Source organism: Plectropomus leopardus, chromosome 4 (genome assembly GCF_026936395.1).
Source record: "Plectropomus leopardus strain MGB_pleo_1.0 chromosome 4, ASM2693639v1, whole genome shotgun sequence".
NCBI classification, from domain to species: Eukaryota; Metazoa; Chordata; class Actinopteri; order Perciformes; family Serranidae; genus Plectropomus; species Plectropomus leopardus.
The window spans coordinates 19,454,072-19,475,739 of NC_142179.1; the positions used below are offsets into that span (position 1 = coordinate 19,454,072).

The window sequence follows — 21,668 nt, forward strand, 5'->3', positions numbered from 1 at the left end:
GCTAAAAATATTTTTCTTTGAGCCTCCCTGAGTGGAGTAAAATGTATGACCCTCCCTCCACGATAAATAACCATATTTCACAGTCTCTGGCTGTGATTAATGGTGTGATCGTGGAGATTTTTAAAGAAAACATGCCTTTCACACGACCATTCAAAGTTGATTGGACCTCCTCTTAGCCAAATAAAAAAACATAATTCCTCCCTGGTGCTTTAAAAGGTTTTTGAAGTGGCTCCCCCATATAGTATCCCCCCCCTCCTCTCTCATAAATAATCAACAGTCCCTTATGTGTACTTTGTTATAGCTGGTAAACAAACAGGACGAGGAACATTTTATGACAATTTGCAGTTTAAAATAAACCACTACCATTTTAAGAGTCTTAAAATGAAATCAGTTCATGTCATTGAGATAAAAAAAACAAACAAACCTGAATGTCAATTTGAAAAAAGTAGCTAGATTGCTAATTTATTGCCAATTTGTGTTTGAGGTTTGTGCTTTTGATGCATGCACACAAATAAAGTACGGAAATGTTTTGTAGGCTGTACTCCTTTCATGGTTAATATTACCCCCAACACAACAGAGAGGTCGAAACATTTATATATTAAATATTACCTGAAATTGTAAACATTAGAATACATTTACCACACTTGTTCCTTAATGAATCGTGTAATACGATTTCAGACACCCCTAAAGTAGATGCATTTCTTAACATTGACATTACTTTATTTTTTATTTTTGGATGTAAAAAATGTATTACTTACACTTTGGTAAAGTAATCTGCCTGAGTACAAATTTTTCATAATTCTTGAATCGATATTAAGTGACCACATTTGAGGGCTATTTTTCTGACAACTTTCACATCTAATGAAAGAGTTCCTTTATGTAGTTGCACAAGTACACAGAAATTAGAAATTAATGTTTTTGTTGCTGAATTAACCAAGTAAAAATGTGCAATGTTAAAATAATACATGTTTTGCAAAGGCGGTACTATTCATTTAAAAGTGCAATCAATATACACTGAATAACTACTGTGTGAGAAAGGTAAAAATAGCATATTTTCGGCTTAAGTTAGATAATAACCATCAAAAAACATTTCACCTTTTTATCTGAATTTTAGCTGCATCTCTTAACTCTTTGCTGGATTTTGTGATCACAGCTGGCTGAGCGACTGGGAGCCTGTGTCTCTGGTTTTCTTCTCTACACTGTCCACAGTGTCCACTTGGGACAGATGAAGAGCTTCCCTGCAGATGTTCTTGAAGGCCGGGCTGGAGAAGTAGTAAACCACAGGGTCCAACATGCTGTTGAGATAAGTCAGGCTGATGGTGATGTAAAAGGTGCTGGTGAGGTCTTCCAGAGCAGGGCAGACTTCAGATTCAGGGAGGGTGTTAGCTGCTTGTTTGGTCTTGATCCAGATCAGCAGCTGCGTGATGTTGCTCGGAAGGAAGCAAATGATGAAGATCACCGCCACAACTGCGATCAAGATCAAGGCTTTCTTAATCTTTGCATTCTGGTCCAGCTTTCTCCTTCTCAGGTGTGCGATAATTTGGAAGGTGCAGTAGAGAATCACAAACAGAGGCACAAAGAAGGAAAAGATAAACTCAAACTTTTGCCAGCTCAGATTGCGGTAGGGTTCAGTGTCAATCAAGAAGCTCTCGCAGTAGGTTGTGTTGTGTTTCAGAGTGAAGACATGAGCTGTCATTGAGATGGTGATCACCCAGAGTACAAGTGCTCCGCACATGGCTTTGGAGATACTCAGAGAGTTGATGGGATGATGGGGATGCACCACACGCATGTACCGGTCCACAGCTATAACCATCAAGAAAATGGTACTTCCACTGCGGTTCATGGCCAACATGAAGAGGCAGATGTTGCACAGAGCGCCTCCAAACTTCCACACGATCCCAGAGATGTAGTAGCTGGCACGAAAAGGCAAAGCCATGTTGAGCAGAAAATCAGCCAGCGCCAGATTGAAGAGTAACACCGTGCTGCTCTTCCAGGGCTTCAGGTGGAAGCAGAAGATCCAGAGAGCCAAACCATTCCCAAGGACTCCCAAAATGAACTCTGTCACCAACAGTGGAGGGAGCACACTGTTCAGCAGAGTCCCATTGAAATAGCATTTCATGTTGAGATACGTGCTGTCCCGCTGGCTGCAGATCAGAGAAATAGCCACTTGAGGTCTGCCTGTATTCCTACAAGGGAAACATCTGATCGAGAAAAGTGTCTGTGGTTTTTGCACTTACAGGAAGTTCAGTGCTTCTGCTTTTCATTGAATTTTAATTATTGGAGTATGTAAGTATATGATGCAATGTTCATGTTCATGTTCATTCCTTATTTCTTGTTTTATTCCTTATATGGTCATGTTTATTCCTTACAAGAAGACAAGATATATTATCGCAATAACTCAATGTTCTGGATAACAGTTTAACGTTCTGTATGATAATCTAACCTTTGGGGTCAGTAGTGTGAGTGAAAGCATGATGTCAGGAGAACTTGATATGTGGAGATAAGAGGAGGAGATGTGCGGAATGGATGTGGGTCAAAAGGGCGTGGATGTGTGGTATCTATGATTTTGTTCAACAGGACACCCAGAAGAGAAAAACAATTCCTAATAAGGGATTGTCCTTGAGTTGACCAATCCAAAGATGATGCCACGCTGATAATTCTTGAATCGATATTAGGTGACCACATTTGAGGGCTATTTTTCTGACAACTTTGACAGAGTGTCCTTTATGTAGTCGTACAAGTACACACATGATATTTCTGTGAGGAAGCAGGTTAAAACGCTGAGGCTTGTCTGAACTAAGCTGTCAAGTTCATGATCTCTTTGTCTGGCTTGATTTCTGCTCACAGAGAAGAATATGATTCAGAATAATTCGAGGATATTCAGCTCTGTGTGTTTATTATTATTATGTGGAGCTCATTTACTAAAAACAGTTGTTTGATGCAGATATAGTGTTTACAGCAGATGTTAGTTTTGGCACCTGCCATTAGAAAGGAGTTTGGGAAACTCGGCGATTAGAACAATAGGGTAGAAAGAAAGTACAGCAAAAAAACAATAAATCATACACTAAAACATAATATTTTAAAACTAGAAATTAATGTTTTTGTTGCTGAATTAACCATGAATTGGTGATCAGGTAGCGGACTTTGTTCCTTTTACAGAAAAAGTTTGCTGAGCAAAAGATGCTATTCAAAAGTGAATAGTTGAAGCTGATCTCGAGGTTTGGCATATATTTAGTAAAGGCTGATCTGTGAGGTGCTGGGTGGTGATGTGGTCACTGGTTAATGGTACACTCTGCACATCAAGAAGATGCTTCCTGTTTGATTCAGAGGCAGAGGAAGGACCACACCTCAGTTTAATTCAACAGAGTTGTAGATACAACCAGCTCAGAGCCACCTGTCAGCCAGTGTGAGCTAACTTGAAATTTGCCTGAAAAAAGCCTGAAATGACTGAAATGTTGTTTTTTAAATTAGTGTCTGTGTTTGGGTTTAAATGAGAGTCTTACAGTGCATGTCATTCACAAATGTCTGCAATGTAAGGTCAGAGATTCAGTTACTACATGGTAGTGTAGTTACTTTGTAATTATTAATCAGGAGTTTTGTGTATTACTGAGTCACGCCCAGCTGCCCTTTGTGTGGCATAACTGAAGAGCATGAATGGAAATCATATTATGGCAACGAGCAGACTGAGTGGAATAACAAACAAATTAGTTTTGTGCAAAATAGAGAGTTTTCAAAACCTGCCAATAAGTTTTAATTGTTGATGGTAATTTTCTCTATTAGTTGTACTGCTTAGTGTAAATGTGCATTAGATATATGTTTTTCAAATGTGTTTGTATGAATCTGTTTTTTAATTGAGGTTTTTAAATGCATGCTAGTCAACTGATATTTACACAAAAGGCTAATAACCCTTTGATTGCTGTCTGCATCAGGAAACCGTCTAAATGTAGGCGTTTTTTGTGGTTTTAAGAGTCATGTGTTTATTTATGTCATGCTGTGTGTACCATATTTATGAACTATATCATCTAAACTGAGATCTATGAACAGCATCAAAGAGGTCATCAGAAAGCAAATATCAGCTGCTCAAATTATGGTTGTAAACAAAACATAGTTGCATGTCTCACTATTCACTTACTCATATGAATAAAGTCAGTGAACCAAGTAGGTGAAAAACTATTAACTATTTTTAATAAGGACACAAATAACAAGCTAACATCCACATTTCATATTATATATTCTTACTTTAAAAAAAAATAATTAAAAAATGGATGTATAGGAAAGAAGGCCAATTTGACCAAACTGGTGCACATTTGAATCTAATACAATTATTTAAATATGAACTCCTCATTTCTCTGCTCTGTGGTGCTCAATTTTTGACACTCGGGACAAAAAACAGATGAGGGGAAAAAGGTGAATACTTTCACTTTCTTCTGTGAAACTTTCGTGTTCTCTCATAAAACTTTCGCATCCTCCAAGAAATATTTTAATTCTCCATGTGCAGCAGCACAGCATGTAAAGGCATAGGTGTTAGACTGCAGGGGTCAGCGGGGGACACGTCCCGCTCAAGAAGTGGGATGTGCATTTGTCCCTCACAATAAAAACATGAAAGTAGCAAAGAGCTTTTATTTTGACTAAAGATAAGACATTTAAACCATAAACTGATGCAGAAAATGTACAATTTGTTACATGATATTCACCTGAATGTAGGAAATTAATATATGAAATGTCGACATGAAAAGATAGAGTGTGGTAGCCATAATTTTCATGTATCTCATGTCCCACATGGCCATATAGTTTATCTAAATTGCAAAAAACAAATAAATTTAAAAAAATATTGAAAACAAAAAATAAGATAAAAAAGACAATACAAGCCATCCACCATTGTTTAAATTTATTTATTATGTTTATGGCCATAATTATACAGTTTTCTCAAAATGACAAGATTTTGCTTTATTCATGTGATGTAATAAATATGAAAACATCAGGTTAAAAGGACAAAACATTAAGTACATAAATTATTTTAAAGCTTTAAAATAGCAAAAAGTAGAAAAATTTAGTTAATATATACTAAAGTAAAAATGTGCAATGTTAAAATAATACATGTTTTGCAAAGGCGGTACTATTCATTTAAAAGTGCAATCAATATACACTGAATAACTACTGTGTGAGAAAGGTAAAAATAGCATATTTTCGGCTTAAGTTAGATAATAACCTTCAAAAAACATTTCACCTTTTTATCTGAATTTTAGCTGCATCTCTTAACTCTTTGCTGGATTTTGTGATCACAGCTGGCTGAGCGACTGGGAGCCTGTGTCTCTGGTTTTCTTCTCTACACTGTCCACAGTGTCCACTTGGGACAGATGAAGAGCTTCCCTGCAGATGTTCTTGAAGGCCGGGCTGGAGAAGTAGTAAACCACAGGGTCCAACATGCTGTTGAGATAAGTCAGGCTGATGGTGATGTAAAAGGTGCTGGTGAGGTCTTCCAGAGCAGGGCAGACTTCAGATTCAGGGAGGGTGTTAGCTGCTTGTTTGGTCTTGATCCAGATCAGCAGCTGTGTGATGTTGCTCGGAAGGAAGCAAATGATGAAGATCACCGCCACAACTGCGATCAAGATCAAGGCTTTCTTAATCTTTGCATTCTGGTCCAGCTTTCTCCTTCTCAGGTGTGCGATAATTTGGAAGGTGCAGTAGAGAATCACAAACAGAGGCACAAAGAAGGAAAAGATAAACTCAAACTTTTGCCAGCTCAGATTGCGGTAGGGTTCAGTGTCAATCAAGAAGCTCTACTTGATAGGTTGTGTTGTGTTTCAGAGTGAAGACATGAGCTGTCATTGAGATGGTGATCACCCAGAGTACAAGTGCTCCGCACATGGCTTTGGAGATACTCAGAGAGTTGATGGGATGATGGGGATGCACCACACGCATGTACCGGTCCACAGCTATAACCATCAAGAAAATGGTACTTCCACTGCGGTTCATGGCCAACATGAAGAGGCAGATGTTGCACAGAGCGCCTCCAAACTTCCACACGATCCCAGAGATGTAGTAGCTGGCACGAAAAGGCAAAGCCATGTTGAGCAGAAAATCAGCCAGCGCCAGATTGAAGAGTAACACCGTGCTGCTCTTCCAGGGCTTCAGGTGGAAGCAGAAGATCCAGAGAGCCAAACCATTCCCAAGGACTCCCAAAATGAACTCTGTCACCAACAGTGGAGGGAGCACACTGTTCAGCAGAGTCCCATTGAAATAGCATTTCATGTTGAGATACGTGCTGTCCCGCTGGCTGCAGATCAGAGAAATAGCCACTTGAGGTCTGCCTGTATTCCTACAAGGGAAACATCTGATCGAGAAAAGTGTCTGTGGTTTTTGCACTTACAGGAAGTTCAGTGCTTCTGCTTTTCATTGAATTTTAATTATTGGAGTATGTAAGTATATGATGCAATGTTCATGTTCATGTTCATTCCTTATTTCTTGTTTTATTCCTTATATGGTCATGTTTATTCCTTACAAGAAGACAAGATATATTATCGCAATAACTCAATGTTCTGGATAACAGTTTAACGTTCTGTATGATAATCTAACCTTTGGGGTCAGTAGTGTGAGTGAAAGCATGATGTCAGGAGAACTTGATATGTGGAGATAAGAGGAGGAGATGTGCGGAATGGATGTGGGTCAAAAGGGCGTGGATGTGTGGTATCTATGATTTTGTTCAACAGGACACCCAGAAGAGAAAAACAATTCCTAATAAGGGATTGTCCTTGAGTTGACCAATCCAAAGATGATGCCACGCTGATAATTCTTGAATCGATATTAGGTGACCACATTTGAGGGCTATTTTTCTGACAACTTTGACAGAGTGTCCTTTATGTAGTCGTACAAGTACACACATGATATTTCTGTGAGGAAGCAGGTTAAAACGCTGAGGCTTGTCTGAACTAAGCTGTCAAGTTCATGATCTCTTTGTCTGGCTTGATTTCTGCTCACAGAGAAGAATATGATTCAGAATAATTCGAGGATATTCAGCTCTGTGTGTTTTATTATTATGTGTGGAGCTCATTTACTAAAAACAGTTGTTTGATGCAGATATAGTGTTTACAGCAGATGTTAGTTTTGGCACCTGCCATTAGAAAGGAGTTTGGGAAACTCGGCGATTAGAACAATAGGGTAGAAAGAAAGTACAGCAAAAAAACAATAAATCATACACTAAAACATAATATTTTAAAACTAGAAATTAATGTTTTGTTGCTGAATTAACCATGAATTGGTGATCAGGTAGCGGACTTTGTTCCTTTTACAGAAAAAGTTTGCTGAGCAAAAGATGCTATTCAAAAGTGAATAGTTGAAGCTGATCTCGAGGTTTGGCATATATTTAGTAAAGGCTGATCTGTGAGGTGCGGGGTGGTGATGTGGTCACCGGTTAATGGTACACTCTGCACATCAAGAAGATGCTTCCTGTTTGATTCAGAGGCAGAGGAAGGACCACACCTCAGTTTAATTCAACAGAGTTGTAGATACAACCAGCTCAGAGCCACCTGTCAGCCAGTGTGAGCTAACTTGAAATTTGCCTGAAAAAAGCCTGAAATGACTGAAATGTTGTTTTTTAAATTAGTGTCTGTGTTTGGGTTTAAATGAGAGTCTTACAGTGCATGTCATTCACAAATGTCTGCAATGTAAGGTCTGAGATTCAGTTACTACATGGTAGTGTAGTTACTTTGTAATTATTGCGTCAGGAGTTTTGTGTATTACTGAGTCACGCCCAGCTGCCCTTTGTGTGGCATAACTGAAGAGCATGAATGGAAATCATATTATGGCAACGAGCAGACTGAGTGGAATAACAAACAAATTAGTTTTGTGCAAAATAGAGAGTTTTCAAAACCTGCCAATAAGTTTTAATTGTTGATGGTAATTTTCTCTATTAGTTGTACTGCTTAGTGTAAATGTGCATTAGATATATGTTTTTCAAATGTGTTTGTATGAATCTGTTTTTTAATTGAGGTTTTTAAATGCATGCTAGTCAACTGATATTTACACAAAAGGCTAATAACCCTTTGATTGCTGTCTGCATCAGGAAACCGTCTAAATGTAGGCGTTTTTTGTGGTTTTAAGAGTCATGTGTTTATTTATGTCATGCTGTGTGTACCATATTTATGAACTATATCATCTAAACTGAGATCTATGAACAGCATCAAAGAGGTCATCAGAAAGCAAATATCAGCTGCTCAAATTATGGTTGTAAACAAAACATAGTTGCATGTCTCACTATTCACTTACTCATATGAATAAAGTCAGTGAACCAAGTAGGTGAAAAACTATTAACTATTTTTAATAAGGACACAAATAACAAGCTAACATCCACATTTCATATTATATATTCTTACTTTAAAAAAAATAATTAAAAAATGGATGTATAGGAAAGAAGGCCAATTTGACCAAACTGGTGCACATTTGAATCTAATACAATTATTTAAATATGAACTCCTCATTTCTCTGCTCTGTGGTGCTCAATTTTTGACACTCGGGACAAAAAACAGATGAGGGGAAAAAGGTGAATACTTTCACTTTCTTCTGTGAAACTTTCGTGTTCTCTCATAAAACTTTCGCATCCTCCAAGAAATATTTTAATTCTCCATGTGCAGCAGCACAGCATGTAAAGGCATAGGTGTTAGACTGCAGGGGTCAGCGGGGGACACGTCCCGCTCAAGAAGTGGGATGTGCATTTGTCCCTCACAATAAAAACATGAAAGTAGCAAAGAGCTTTTATTTTGACTAAAGATAAGACATTTAAACCATAAACTGATGCAGAAAATGTACAATTTGTTACATGATATTCACCTGAATGTAGGAAATTAATATATGAAATGTCGACATGAAAAGATAGAGTGTGGTAGCCATAATTTTCATGTATCTCATGTCCCACATGGCCATATAGTTTATCTAAATTGCAAAAAACAAATAAATTTAAAAAAATATTGAAAACAAAAATAAGATAAAAAGACAATACAAGCCATCCACCATTGTTTAAATTTATTTATTATGTTTATGGCCATAATTATACAGTTTTCTCAAAATGACAAGATTTTGCTTTATTCATGTGATGTAATAAATATGAAAACATCAGGTTAAAAGGACAAAACATTAAGTACATAAATTATTTTAAAGCTTTAGAATAGTAAAAAGTAGAAAAATTTAGTTAATATATACTAAAGTAAAAATGATCAATGTTAAAATAATACATGTTTTGCAAAGGCGGTACTATTCATTTAAAAGTGCAATCAATATACACTGAATAACTACTGTGTGAGAAAGGTAAAAATAGCATATTTTTGGCTTAAGTTAGATAATAACCTTCAAAAAACATTTCACCTTTTATCTGAATTTTAGCTGCATCTCTTAACTCTTTGCTGGATTTTGTGATCACAGCTGGCTGAGCGACTGGGAGCCTGTGTCTCTGGTTTTCTTCTCTACACTGTCCACAGTGTCCACTTGGGACAGATGAAGAGCTTCCTGCAGATGTTCTTGAAGGCCGGGCTGGAGAAGTAGTAAACCACAGGGTCCAACATGCTGTTGAGATAAGTCAGGCTGATGGTGATGTAAAAGGTGCTGGTGAGGTCTTCCAGAGCAGGGCAGACTTCAGATTCAGGGAGGGTGTTAGCTGCTTGTTTGGTCTTGATCCAGATCAGCAGCTGCGTGATGTTGCTCGGAAGGAAGCAAATGATGAAGATCACCGCCACAACTGCAATGAAGATCAAGGCTTTCTTAATCTTTGCATTCTGGTCCAGCTTTCTCCTTCTCAGGTGTGCGATAATTTGGAAGGTGCAGTAGAGAATCACAAACAGAGGCACAAAGAAGGAAAAGATAAACTCAAACTTGTGCCAGCTCAGATTGCGGTAGGGTTCAGTGTCAATCAAGAAGCTCTCGCAGTAGGTTGTGTTGTGTTTCAGAGTGAAGACATGAGCTGTCATTGAGATGGTGATCACCCAGAGTACAAGTGCTCCGCACATGGCTTTGGAGATACTCAGAGAGTTGATGGGATGATGGGGATGCACCACACGCATGTACCGGTCCACAGCTATAACCATCAAGAAAATGGTACTTCCACTGCGGTTCATGGCCAACATGAAGAGGCAGATGTTGCACAGAGCGCCTCCAAACTTCCACACGATCCCAGAGATGTAGTAGCTGGCACGAAAAGGCAAAGCCATGTTGAGCAGAAAATCAGCCAGCGCCAGATTGAAGAGTAACACCGTGCTGCTCTTCCAGGGCTTCAGGTGGAAGCAGAAGATCCAGAGAGCCAAACCATTCCCAAGGACTCCCAAAATGAACTCTGTCACCAACAGTGGAGGGAGCACACTGTTCAGCAGAGTTCCATTGAAATAGCATTTCATGTTGAGTTACGTGCTGTCTCGCTGGCTGCAGATCAGAGAAATAGCCCTTTGAGGTCTGTCTGTATTCTTAAAAGGGAAACATCTAACCGAGAAAAGTGTCTGTGGTTTTTGCACTTACAGGAAGTTCAGTGCTTCTGCTTTTCATTGAGTGTTAACACACAGAAGTTATCTTCTAGATGTATTTATCAAGAAAGCTAAAAAAGGATGACATTATCAGTTCACAGCACCGTATTTAATAGAAACCTATTGAACATTTTGCATTCAAAGCTTGAGCAAAAAAAATTATCAGGCAAACAAATTTATTTACATTTCACAAAACAGGGAAATTCAATTAAAGGGCAATAAGATATAAAACATAGTAAAGGATACAGATTTACAATAAAAGAGTTAAGAGGTAGGTGAAATTTAATAACTAAATGATTTACTTTTTTTTAATAAAAGTCATTAAAAATAGATAAAAGTGCAGACAAGAGATGCAAAGATAAAATGATTATTTTAAAGGATTTAAAATCAAGTTTAAAAATAAGTTTGCAGTCATTTCTAGGTGGAGAAGGCAGTGTAGAAAAGTTTTTTAGCCTTGGCTTAAAAGTGGTCAGAGTCGGGGCTTGTCTAACATCGTCGGGGGGGGGTCACTCCAGGCTTGCTCTGCATGATAACAAAACTCTGCTTCACTATGTTTTGTTTTTGCTCTTGGGGACGGTCAGTGGGCCGGACCCAGATGTCCTGAGGGACCTAGAAGGTTCAGACCGTTCAAACCTCAATTAGTATCCCGGACTATTATTTTCTTAAAACACTGAATTCAACTGGCTTGTATTTGTGACAGGCGTCTATATGGCATGTACTTTTAATTCCTTTCACATAAAACGGGTTGATTAGCAAAGATAAAAATACAATCAAACTGTCATGGTTTCAGTAACATCAGCTGAATGATTGTGAATTTTAGAGAATCTTACCAAACTAACCGTGTGTGTAGCATGTCCCCGTTGGCAAAAGTTTAAACATTAATATTTGTATGTGTTATCTTAGCAGCTAACTAACTTTATTTCCAGCAGGTAGCCAACAACCTGGTTTTTATACATCTAAAGAACCTGTACAAAAATGAACTGCATGGTAACCAGATCAAGCCTCTAATGGAGACAGGCCTTTATTTGTCAAAATAATGAAGGACTGGGTATCTACTTGGGACTAGGCTTATATTTGATGTTTTTCAAGGTGTAACAAGTATTTTAGAGATATATCACTGTTCAGGAGGTAAATGAACTCATGAATTATTTATCTTATTGCATGATTCTAAAGTTGTTAGTCTGTAATCACTTTTGTGTGGTACAACTTCGTGGAAGTTAATACACTTTTTTGCAGTAAAAAACAAAACAAAAAAAAAAAAACATTAAGAGCTACAGGGCCCGTTATGTGGAATTAGCACCCATTACAGCATATTAAGTCAACTTCTTATTTCAAGTAAAAGCATTAAGGGTCGGGGAGAAACTGTTGTTTGTGGCTGGTATGTAAATTATCTGTTCTGACTTTTAGTCTCTTCACTTTTGCTTCATTTTGCTGCAATGGAATAAATTTAAAAATATTTGTATAATAACCAGTAATACAAGCAAAAACCTGTGTGCACTTTTTACCACACCCCTCCAAAAAAAAAGTCAGTTTTAATCTACAAAGGCAGGTCTTGCTCAGCTGTGCGTGTGATGTTTGAGAAACTGCAGCGGCCGCAATAAGCCAGATGTCACACTGGTGTTTTTCACCACTTTGAGGAGACTAAAAAAGAATATTGTGGCCGGATCAGGCAAGCTATGACTGAAGAAAACAGACACCACAGCAAAGGCAAAGGTGGCGGCATCATGCCGTGAGGAAAATGCAAGACCCTTCCAGGGCGCTGCTCAGTGGCTGACCAAAAGCTTCACGTCGACACTTTGGACTCTCCCTGTGATGATGCAAGAAAATACTGTTCATGACTGGGGGGCAATGGGCTAACCTGAGGGTCCCAGCATACTAGTGCACTCCAACATGCACACAAATCACTGAATAAAAAGTCTGAATATATCAATTAATGTCTGCATTTCATTTGTTTGTCTGTGTTTTTGTGTTTTGTTCTTACTTTTGTAGATGTGTGTACTGCCTCAATGCTGTGGGTATTATTGAAGAATAATACACATTATTTATATGGCATCTTTAGTACAAGAAATACAGCAAAAGGTGCTTTATACTAAGGATTTTGACATATGCATATGACACATGAAAATAGACAGAATGGACAGACATAGCCGGGTCAACAAGGCAATTCAATAAAAAATAACTTTTAAATACAAAATATAGAGTACATAGAAATAACTTAATCATGAAATTTAAAAAAATAAAATAGATGAATCGTACAAGTAAGCTGCAGCATTTTAAAACATTGCAGCTGTGTGAGGTGTAAAGAGATCGTTTTGAGCCTATAAAGTGACAAAGTCATATAAGATTCAAGTCTATAATGACACCAGATAAGACAAAGTGAAGGCGTCTGAGGACTGTGACCACATTTGAACAAATAGCATCAGTGGTCAATTCAAATAGAAACAACAAAGTGAAACAATGATAAAGTGAAACAAAATGATAATTCAGTCTGATTATCAGGAAAAGTGTGTGTGTGTGTGTGTGTGTGTGTGTGTGTGTGTGTGTGTGTGTGCGTGCGTGCGTGCGTACGTGCGTACGTGCGTACGTGCATGTGTGCATGTGCACATCTTCTTCCTGAGTGTATATCATCTGTCAATATCAGCTTTCTTCAAGCACACTGCTGAGGTGGATAAACATGTAAAATACCATGTTGCACTTCATGTTTTGTTTGGCAGAGCAGAGGTTAACACATCATGGATGACTTTAAATTCGTGTCTAGATAGATGGTGTGTGCATATGTGGTTTTGTGTTGGCTGCTTGAATGTGTGTGTATGTACTTGTACTCTTTTACATGTGTAGATATTGGCAAAAATACTCATTTGTGGAGTTTGAAATGCTTTCTTCCACTTTTGGCGGTGGTAGTGGGTGAAGTGTGGAAGTTTTAAGGATGGTCTGGTGGGTGGTGTAAGACAACATTATGACTTTTGTTAAATGTATGATGTGGACAGTTTTTCAATATATATTACTGCTGTGCTTCTACGAGAAAAAATCATGGGAATTTATCTATTGATTTTGCAGATAAAGAAAAAAATCACAAAAGAAGGATCCGTTTTTACATGAGATTTAAATTCAATACTTTACCAGGAAAATGCTTTAGAAATAATGAGGAAGTTATGAAAATGAGATGGCAATGTAGTCTGTGTTCTGCTGTATGATAAAGGCTGTGACGACTGATTTTTTCGTTTATAATTAAAAATGTCAATTAGTCATGTAGAATGGGCCACTGATGCGTAGAGAATTAACTGGTTCTTCCATGAACATAATTTAATCATCAGAGGCTACAACAGGCTGAAATGGGATATGAGCTCACTCAGTTTGTTAACCTCTACTGCTGTCTAGTGGATAATATCTGATAATGCTGCTTTTGCCAGGTGTTTTAACTGCCTCCTGTGAAGTAGGATGAGTCAATTTTGAGGGATCATTCCTCTTAAAGTGGCCATAAGGAAAGTTGTGAGGCAGTACTAATTTTAAGACATTAGTTAAAAGACAAGACGAGTGTATTTTTTTATTTAAGTGTTAGAGCCATGGCGTCAACATAAAGGTTTGACTAAATCTGCAGAGGAGTCTATACGTAATAAATAAACATGCAGTACAGTAAAACCGATTGACACTTAACTCAGACTTAACATGGGCTATCTGATCTGACAAATATACTTAATAAAGACATCAACATTAGTTGAATGTGCCTTTGAGCCATGTTCTGTTGGGGTATGAGCATTATGAATATGAATGTTTTTTTATGGCGAAACCTTTCATACAAAAGCAATTAATAGTGCTGTACACAACAATTTTAAAAAATGTTAACACAGTCAACACCCAAAATGAAGAGTGGGGAAAAGCTTTGTGATTACCGTACAAAGACCCATGCAACAGTTCATTGATTTATTCCCACATGACTTATCAGTCACAAACTCAGTATACATGCATTTGAGTCGGGACCTGCCAGTTCAGAGACTGGTTAAAAGTGTGTGTGCCATGTTCAGAGCATGCGGAAATATGTGAAAGAGCCAGTTCAGCCTGCAGGGCAAACACATCCTTTTGTTCCCTTCTCCTGTTGTCCCATCAGCCCCTTGTGTTTCCTTCACCTGCATACTTAGGAACAAAACATCATGGTCAGCACTCCACCCGACGCAACCAACATGAAATTCCAGTCCTACAACCTTGAAGAGGACTGAAATGCAGACAGAGGCTGAAATGTTCATAAGTCACAGCTGAAGTGTTGGTCCTCATGTTGTATTTTCCACTTTTTGAATGCAATACTGTTGACTTTGTATGTTTCTTGTTTGAGTCGTATCTGAAGGTTTTGACTGAATCTGTGAAATAATAAAAGAGCAAGGAAGTCGTGATTGAGACAAACAAAACAGGTTATTCCCCGTACCTCAGATCATATGATTTTTTCAGTCAAGTCAAGGAGAGTTGGGCACAGCAAGAAGCTCCACACTGAATGAGAAAAACACAAAAGTAAATCCAATATCATTTACTGATGTCCTTTATTAAACAACAGAAAGGATATAAATGAGCAGAACCAAATGAATTAGAATCACTGATCCATTGCTGACTTTTTACAGCCAACTAAAGCAGACTAGAGACGTTTTGAACATTGTTAATTTTGTTTTAGAGGACCAGCATTGTTTGCATTTTTTGCCTATACATCTCAGGGGATTTGCAACAACACCGGCCAAATAAATTAATTTACAGTATTAGTCTTTGCTTTAAAGGGACAATTAACCCCAAAATCAAAAATACCTAATTTTCCTCTTACCTGTGATGCTGTTTATCAATCTAGATTGTTTTAGTGTGAGTTGCAGAGTGTTGGAGATATCGGTCGTAAAGATGTTTGCCTTCTCTACTATATAATAGAACTAGATGGCACTCGGCTTGTGGTGCTCAAAGTGGCAAAAAAATAAATAATAAATTGAAAAGCTCAACAGCAATGTCTCATTCCATAAATCATGACGCGCTTACTGAAGATAATCAACAGACCTTTTTGTGAGCAGTTTCATGTAGGAACTATCTACTGAACTAAACCTGCATATTGTATCATTGCGCACAAAGAAGCATACACTTACTCACGGACGCAAGCACCCGGCCCCCAGGAAGTGTGCCGGGGTTTGAAGACAACTTTCATAATGGTCAAACAGTTAAATTATATCTCCAGAGTTCGTCAAGCGACGCGATGGGGCCCAAAGACTTTTTCTCCATAGACTTAGATATTGAAAAAGACATCTGTAAACCAGTTGATACATATTTTTGAATATCATAAACTCTGTGAAATGACTCATTTTATCCCCTTTACATGTAAAGCAGAGTTAAACGGCTCACTGTTGGAAGTCTCTAATGCGCCTGCTCTAAAGGAGCCCAATGATGCAGAAGCAGTGCCAATTATCCAGGTAATTTCGAGGAAATAAAGCTTTTTTTTTGGCTTCATGCACCACAGAGCACCTTTCATAGGAATGAGCAGGGTCTAACCTCCAATGCTGTATCCTGCCCTCTTAATACATATATAGGCTACATGCTTTACTCTGTGCGATGATACGGTTGGCTGCTATAGTTTGCTACAAAATAAAACAGGTCCTACATAAAACTGCTCACAAGAAGGTTTTGCTTAACTGGGTGATAACTTCTAGAAAGAGACTTTGCTGTTGATTTAACTAAATGTATTTTTGGGGCTTCCAGCACCATAAATTGAGTGCCATCTAGTTTCATAATATTGCAGAAAAGGCAAACATCTCTGCGGCCAATGTCTCCAACACTCTGAAACTCACACCAAAACAATCTAGATTAATATAAACAGGTTAGATGAAAAACTAGTATCTTTTTTTTTATTTTGGCATGAGCTGTCCCTTTAATGCCAAAACATTGTTTATACTAGATGTGGTGAATAATGTTTTTTTTTTTTTTTTTAATTCTGTTTTATTCCTTTTGTTGGTTTTTAACTCAGGTATGTCTTTACTTTTGCAGGTTTATTGTTTTTATTCTATTTTTAGTTCAATTGCTTATTTTAATTTTGTATTATCCGCTTCTAATGGTCCAATGATAGTATTTCTTATAATTAATTTTAACATTTTTTGTCAGTTCTTATTGATGATGTCTTTGTATCTCTTATTGGTGTAATCTTCATCTGTAATATTTTATGAATTTTTATTCTTATTTAACGGATGTGATTTGCTTTTCTGGTCAGTTGACGGCTTTATTATCAGCCTGTAACCTGAAGCTCACAACGCATTGTGCTTCCACTTGTAATTAAATGTGCTATATAAATAAAGTTTTGCTTGCTTGCTTTAAAATAATGTAAAATTGTAATGGGCTACATTTCCATTCGTCACAGCAGTCAAATGAAGGCACATTCACTGATTTCAATCTGAGCTCCATTTTCTGGTCAATGTCACCACTACTTGATTGTTATTGTAAAAGCAGATGCAATCTCGGGATTAAGGGAGAATCACGGGGGGAAAAAAACACCGAAATAATCCTCATGTGTTTTCATTTCATTGGGGTGACGTCACTGCCCACAGTTGAAGGAGATAGAAAGAAGCGCGCCAAAAAAAAACAAACAAACAAGAAAAAAAAAACCCAAAGCAGAATATTATAAGGGAAATGTAGCTGTTAAAAAGGCGTGTGTGGGAGCATGTCTGCAGGAGACATGATGATGATTATTTCCTCCACCTTGGGGGAGGATCCGTCCACGTAATGCAGGCAGGCAAACACCGTCACTTGCTCTTCCTCCTTCAGCCGCGATGCATCACCCGCGATGAAGCTGCAGTTTGGAGATGTCCCTCGCGCTCACAGAGAGAGTCTGGAGTCTAGATAGAAGAAGAAGAAGAAACCGCTGATATTTCCTGTCAACCTTTTTCCGTGTGTTTCGTTTTAATTAGTCCTCGTGCTGACAGCGTCTTAGGGAAGACAGGAGGATGAACAGCATTAAACAGGTGCCGTCTCGGGTGAGAACCAGGCGGACTGAGGCCAACCTCGGAGCGGAGAGGGAGCATTTTGACAAGCAGCAGGTAAAAATATAACACACCGGGACTCGGCGGGTTAATGCACACTGCGCTTTATTCAGGCCTGCTGTGGCTCTCACCGGGTGACCGTTTATATGTGTGTGTGTGTGTATGCGGGATCTCTGTGTACCGCATAGGCCACATTTCAAATTAGCACTTTGACTTGGGGAATTAGTGTTTGATACGTGAATCAAATGTCTCCAAGGCCTTTGTCTGATGGACAAAAATGTCCAAGTACAGCCAGCCAGGGACGGCCCAGAGACTTTTGTGGGCTCAGAGCAGGATTTGATTTGGGGGCTCCCTTCATTGTAACATATTCACATGGCACTGAACCAACTTCTCTACTGTAAATATTAGCACACACAATGTACAAATAAGCATGTAAAAACAAAGGTGAGAATGTGAGCAGCAGAATTGTGAAGTAGAAAACAGTAAATACAGTACTTGTTTATAACTCTACAAATTTTACCACAATATCCTGGGAGTGTTTGTTGTGTAGGGGGCAGTAAATTACCATTAAAGAAAAATAAATATCTGCCGACATGTCACCCATTGGTTTGTGGATCCAGGTGTTGAAGAATCGAGTTTGGCATTTTCGCCATCTTGTTTTATTGGAGCAAGAAGAGACCATATTTGGACCATAGATGTATTAAGAGAACTAGATACAGCATTCATTCCTATGAAAGTTGCGCAATGGTACATGAAGCCAAAAATGCTCTATTTCCATGGTATTCAATTCAATTAAAAGCTTTATTAAGGACTCGGCTCATAGAGAGGTCCATAGGTGACAGCAGACAGCCTGTCACTCAAGTGGTCCCATCCTTAAATATGCGAAATTTTAAGCCTAAATTAAATGTAAAAGGGGGAAATGTAACTTTTCAGCACTGCTTGTGAATTACTTTCATAGCCCACCATAGCTGTCCATTTTGCCCGTCTCTGAGCTTTTTTCTTTCCAGTAGGCCTATTTGATGACAAAAAAAAAAAAAATGTTGGTTTTTGTTTAGGTAATTGAGTTTTTATTTTGTTATTTTCTCTTTGTCATTAAGAAATATATTTTCCAGAACAGAGGACCTTAAGTAACTGCTCATAATGAGTAGGGCCAGCTCTGCAGCTCTGCAGCCAGCTATGGCACGACGCTCTACATGCTTTGTGAGCGTGTGCGTGCGCGCGCGCGTGTGTTTGTTTTTAAGTGTGTGTATCTTAGAAACAGTAGGCTACTTATCATTCATTATTTGGCCGAACTGCGGCTCTTACTGTAAGATTTTTTCTTCATTGTAAAACAAAAAAATGGGATAAACTTGATTATTTCACATTAGGTTTCAGAAACATGTGCTCAATTATCAATTCTGAGAGGTTTGACTGTTTAAACATAATTCAGATGAATCGTATAAGAAGCCAGCCATGTCCACACAGCGCTCCTCTGTATAGAAACACCATTCATTCCTCACTGAAGTCGGTCCAATGGTATCATGCTGATCTAGTCCTTCCTGTTTGGCCACCTTTCCTCCCTTACGGACATTTGTTTCTTTGTTGGATATAGCACTTAGCTTTAACGTGGAGATATTACTGTGGTGAGGAATCTGGATCAGTTTCCTTTGAGCACTGAAGGAATGAGGTTTGTCTCATTCTTTGTGCAACAACAGGTGCGTTGTGGTCTCTGGCTGTTACCTCGCTGCTGTCGTCCGCCAAGTAGACCAAACTCTTTAACCTCATACATGAGTAACAAACTAAAAATGTGTACAGCATTGTTGAAAAAATGCTTAAATTTGTTAAAGGAGTATATCACTCCCAAATCAAAATCTATACTTATCCTCTTGTCTGTAGTGCTATATATCAGTCTGCAGAGATGTCTGTCTTCTCTTGAAAATAATTGAACTCGATGGCACTCGGCATTATGTATTTTAAAAACTCAAAAGCAATGTCTTTTTCCAGAAATCATGACCCATTTGCTCAAGATTATCCACAGACTTAATTGTGAGCAGTTTCTTGTAGGAACTATTTTCTTTCTACAGAACTACACCCACCAACTGTACCACTGCACAGAAGCAGGCCAGGGTCTATTGAGCCAACTTAGTCGAGTCGACTTTTTTTATATAGCTCAATGTACTTAACACACCAAAAATATGCACAAAAAATAAATACATAAATACATTAAAATAATTCAAAAATAAAAATAAAATAAAATGGGGAGTGAATGCGTATTTCCATACATATGCAGAGGAGAAGAGACAGAGACGAAGAGAAAAGAAAAAAGAAATAGTAATAATAAAGAAATAGAGATTGTTCAATCTCCACCCACCAACATAGTGTACCCACCCATACACACATTACAGCTCAGCCGAGGAGGACGCCGTTTATGTTTCCATCTCATGCTGTTATGAGCATGAGCCTGAGTAGATGCATGCTTCCCTCTGCACTCTGATACGGTTGCATAGCATTGTTTGTTAGAAAGAAAATATATCCCACATAAAATGACATGATTTCTAGAAAAAGACAGCACTTTTGAGTTTTTTTTGGCGCTTTGAGCACCACAAGCTGAGTGCCATCTAGTTCCATTGTATCGTAGAGAGGGCAGACATTTCTCCGTCCAATATCCCCAACACTCTACAATTATCACCAAAACAATCTAGACTGATAAACAGAACTGCAGGTGAGAAGAAAAATATGTATTTATTATTATAAAGATGAACCAGCTTGCAGCTGCTGCTTCAAGTGAAGCACACACACAAGTCTGACTTGGAAACGGGAGATTGAGTAAGACGAGGTTGAGTAACTAAACAAACTGTTTAACTGCTGCCTGAGAGTTCAGACTCGCAGCACTTTGAGTATAATACGATCTACAGTGGGCTGAGCCTTTTCTCCGCTGGGTGTGTTTTCCTCCGTCAATGTTTTATTTGTTTTTGAAGCACGTGTAGAGAGGTGGAGCTGAGGTGCTTGGACCGCTGCTTCTCTTTCACCTGGCTCCCTTCTTTATCATAAAATGGCTACACTATATAACATGAAACATTTAATTGTACATTAATCTCCAGACTCCTTGTTTCTAGCTCTGCATTTACTAATTTAATGTTGCACCATATTTGTTAATCAGACCAGCAAATGGTGAAAAGAAGCCACAGTTTTGGTTTTAAAACTAGGCGGTGTTGCTTTACTGGTTCCACCAAGGTGTCTGCAGGTCTTTAGAAATCTTAACGTTTTATTTAGGTCTAAAAAGTAATTAAATAGTCTTAAATTTGAATTTGTGTGGTCTTAATTTTCCCAGATAGCTTATATAAAATCATTTATCCATCTTATCATTTCTTCTGTCAAAATGAGTCAAGCTCTTTTTTGTGAAGGTATATGATGTTACAAATCTTTAAACCTTTTTTAGTCTTTTTTCTTTACCTTTTACCTGCATTTACCTGTTCGCGAAATGTAGATTAATCTACCTCACTTAAATAACCAAAGTCAAACCTACTTCTGTAAGGTACTGCATGCATACGTCTTAGAATTAGATCTACCTGTAATGGTTGAGAAAGAAAGTGATAATGTTTCCAAAAATCTGTTTTAAATTTGTTTAAAAATGATCTTTAAAAGGTTTTACAAAGCCTTAAAGGTACGTGTCTGGTACCTGTAGACACCGTGTCCATGCTGTGCAACAAACGCTCAACAAAACTCACCGCATGTTCACAATCGAGTGAAACCAGTTAAATTACCTGCTCTGAACTGGTGCTCGTTTATATGAATGACTGTCGGGTGCCACTGCTGAGCTGAATGAATCCACTGGCCAATACACAAATGAAGTAGGCAGTATGGGGAAGACTCCTGATTATTCTACGACTTTTCTCCGCCTCCTAATTTGCATTTTACTACGAGCAGTTTGGTGTTGTTGGAGACTAAACTGGTGAGCTAGTTGCACATGTTCTGACCGAGCTGCTTTAATATGGCAAACTGTGCAACTGTTGGTTAAATGTGTCCTTTTAAATGTAACCTGTTGTGTTAAAAGGCTGCTGTGTGTAGGAGGGAGCCCCATATTTTTCTGTTATACTCTGTATTTTTGTCTCGTCACAGAGTTTCTGAGTAGTGCTTAGTCATCCGGTGCTCTTACTGAAACTCCTGCACCACCTCACTCTCACTCCCTTTCTCCTGCGTT

General features: G+C 38.3%; 3 protein-coding genes and 1 pseudogene across 3 annotated transcripts in view; 1 reads left to right on the forward strand and 3 right to left on the reverse strand.

The window, feature by feature from the left end:
- Nucleotides 1–484: 484 nt before the first annotated feature.
- Nucleotides 485–2,429, reverse strand: LOC121938342 (hydroxycarboxylic acid receptor 2-like). The gene has a single exon (XM_088076731.1). It carries the CDS (start codon nucleotides 2,117–2,119, stop codon nucleotides 1,148–1,150), a length of 972 nt encoding a protein of 323 aa, XP_087932857.1. The 5' UTR covers nucleotides 2,120–2,429; the 3' UTR covers nucleotides 485–1,147.
- A 2,447-nt stretch (nucleotides 2,430–4,876) lies between these two features.
- Nucleotides 4,877–6,569, reverse strand: LOC148189765 (hydroxycarboxylic acid receptor 3-like; annotated as a pseudogene).
- Nucleotides 6,570–9,006: 2,437 nt separating this feature from the next.
- LOC121944130 (hydroxycarboxylic acid receptor 2-like) lies at nucleotides 9,007–10,414 on the reverse strand. Its single transcript, XM_042487816.2, is given in 2 exon segments — nucleotides 9,007–9,494; nucleotides 9,497–10,414. Coding segments are annotated over 2 exon segments (969 nt in total). The 5' UTR covers nucleotides 10,380–10,414; the 3' UTR covers nucleotides 9,007–9,408.
- A 6,793-nt stretch (nucleotides 10,415–17,207) lies between these two features.
- hip1rb (huntingtin interacting protein 1 related b) overlaps nucleotides 17,208–21,668 on the forward strand; it is a 33,532-nt gene continuing 29,071 nt past the window's right edge. The window contains exon 1 of the mRNA XM_042488063.2: nucleotides 17,208–17,545. Coding sequence (XP_042343997.1) covers nucleotides 17,453–17,545 — 93 coding nt within the window. The 5' untranslated portion in view covers nucleotides 17,208–17,452. The remainder of the gene's footprint in view (nucleotides 17,546–21,668) is intronic.

Bases quoted from the DNA above. Each gene is read 5' to 3' on its own strand.
- LOC121938342 (XM_088076731.1), bottom strand. From the start codon at position 2,119: ATGAAATGCTATTTCAATGGGACTCTGCTGAACAGTGTGCTCCCTCCA.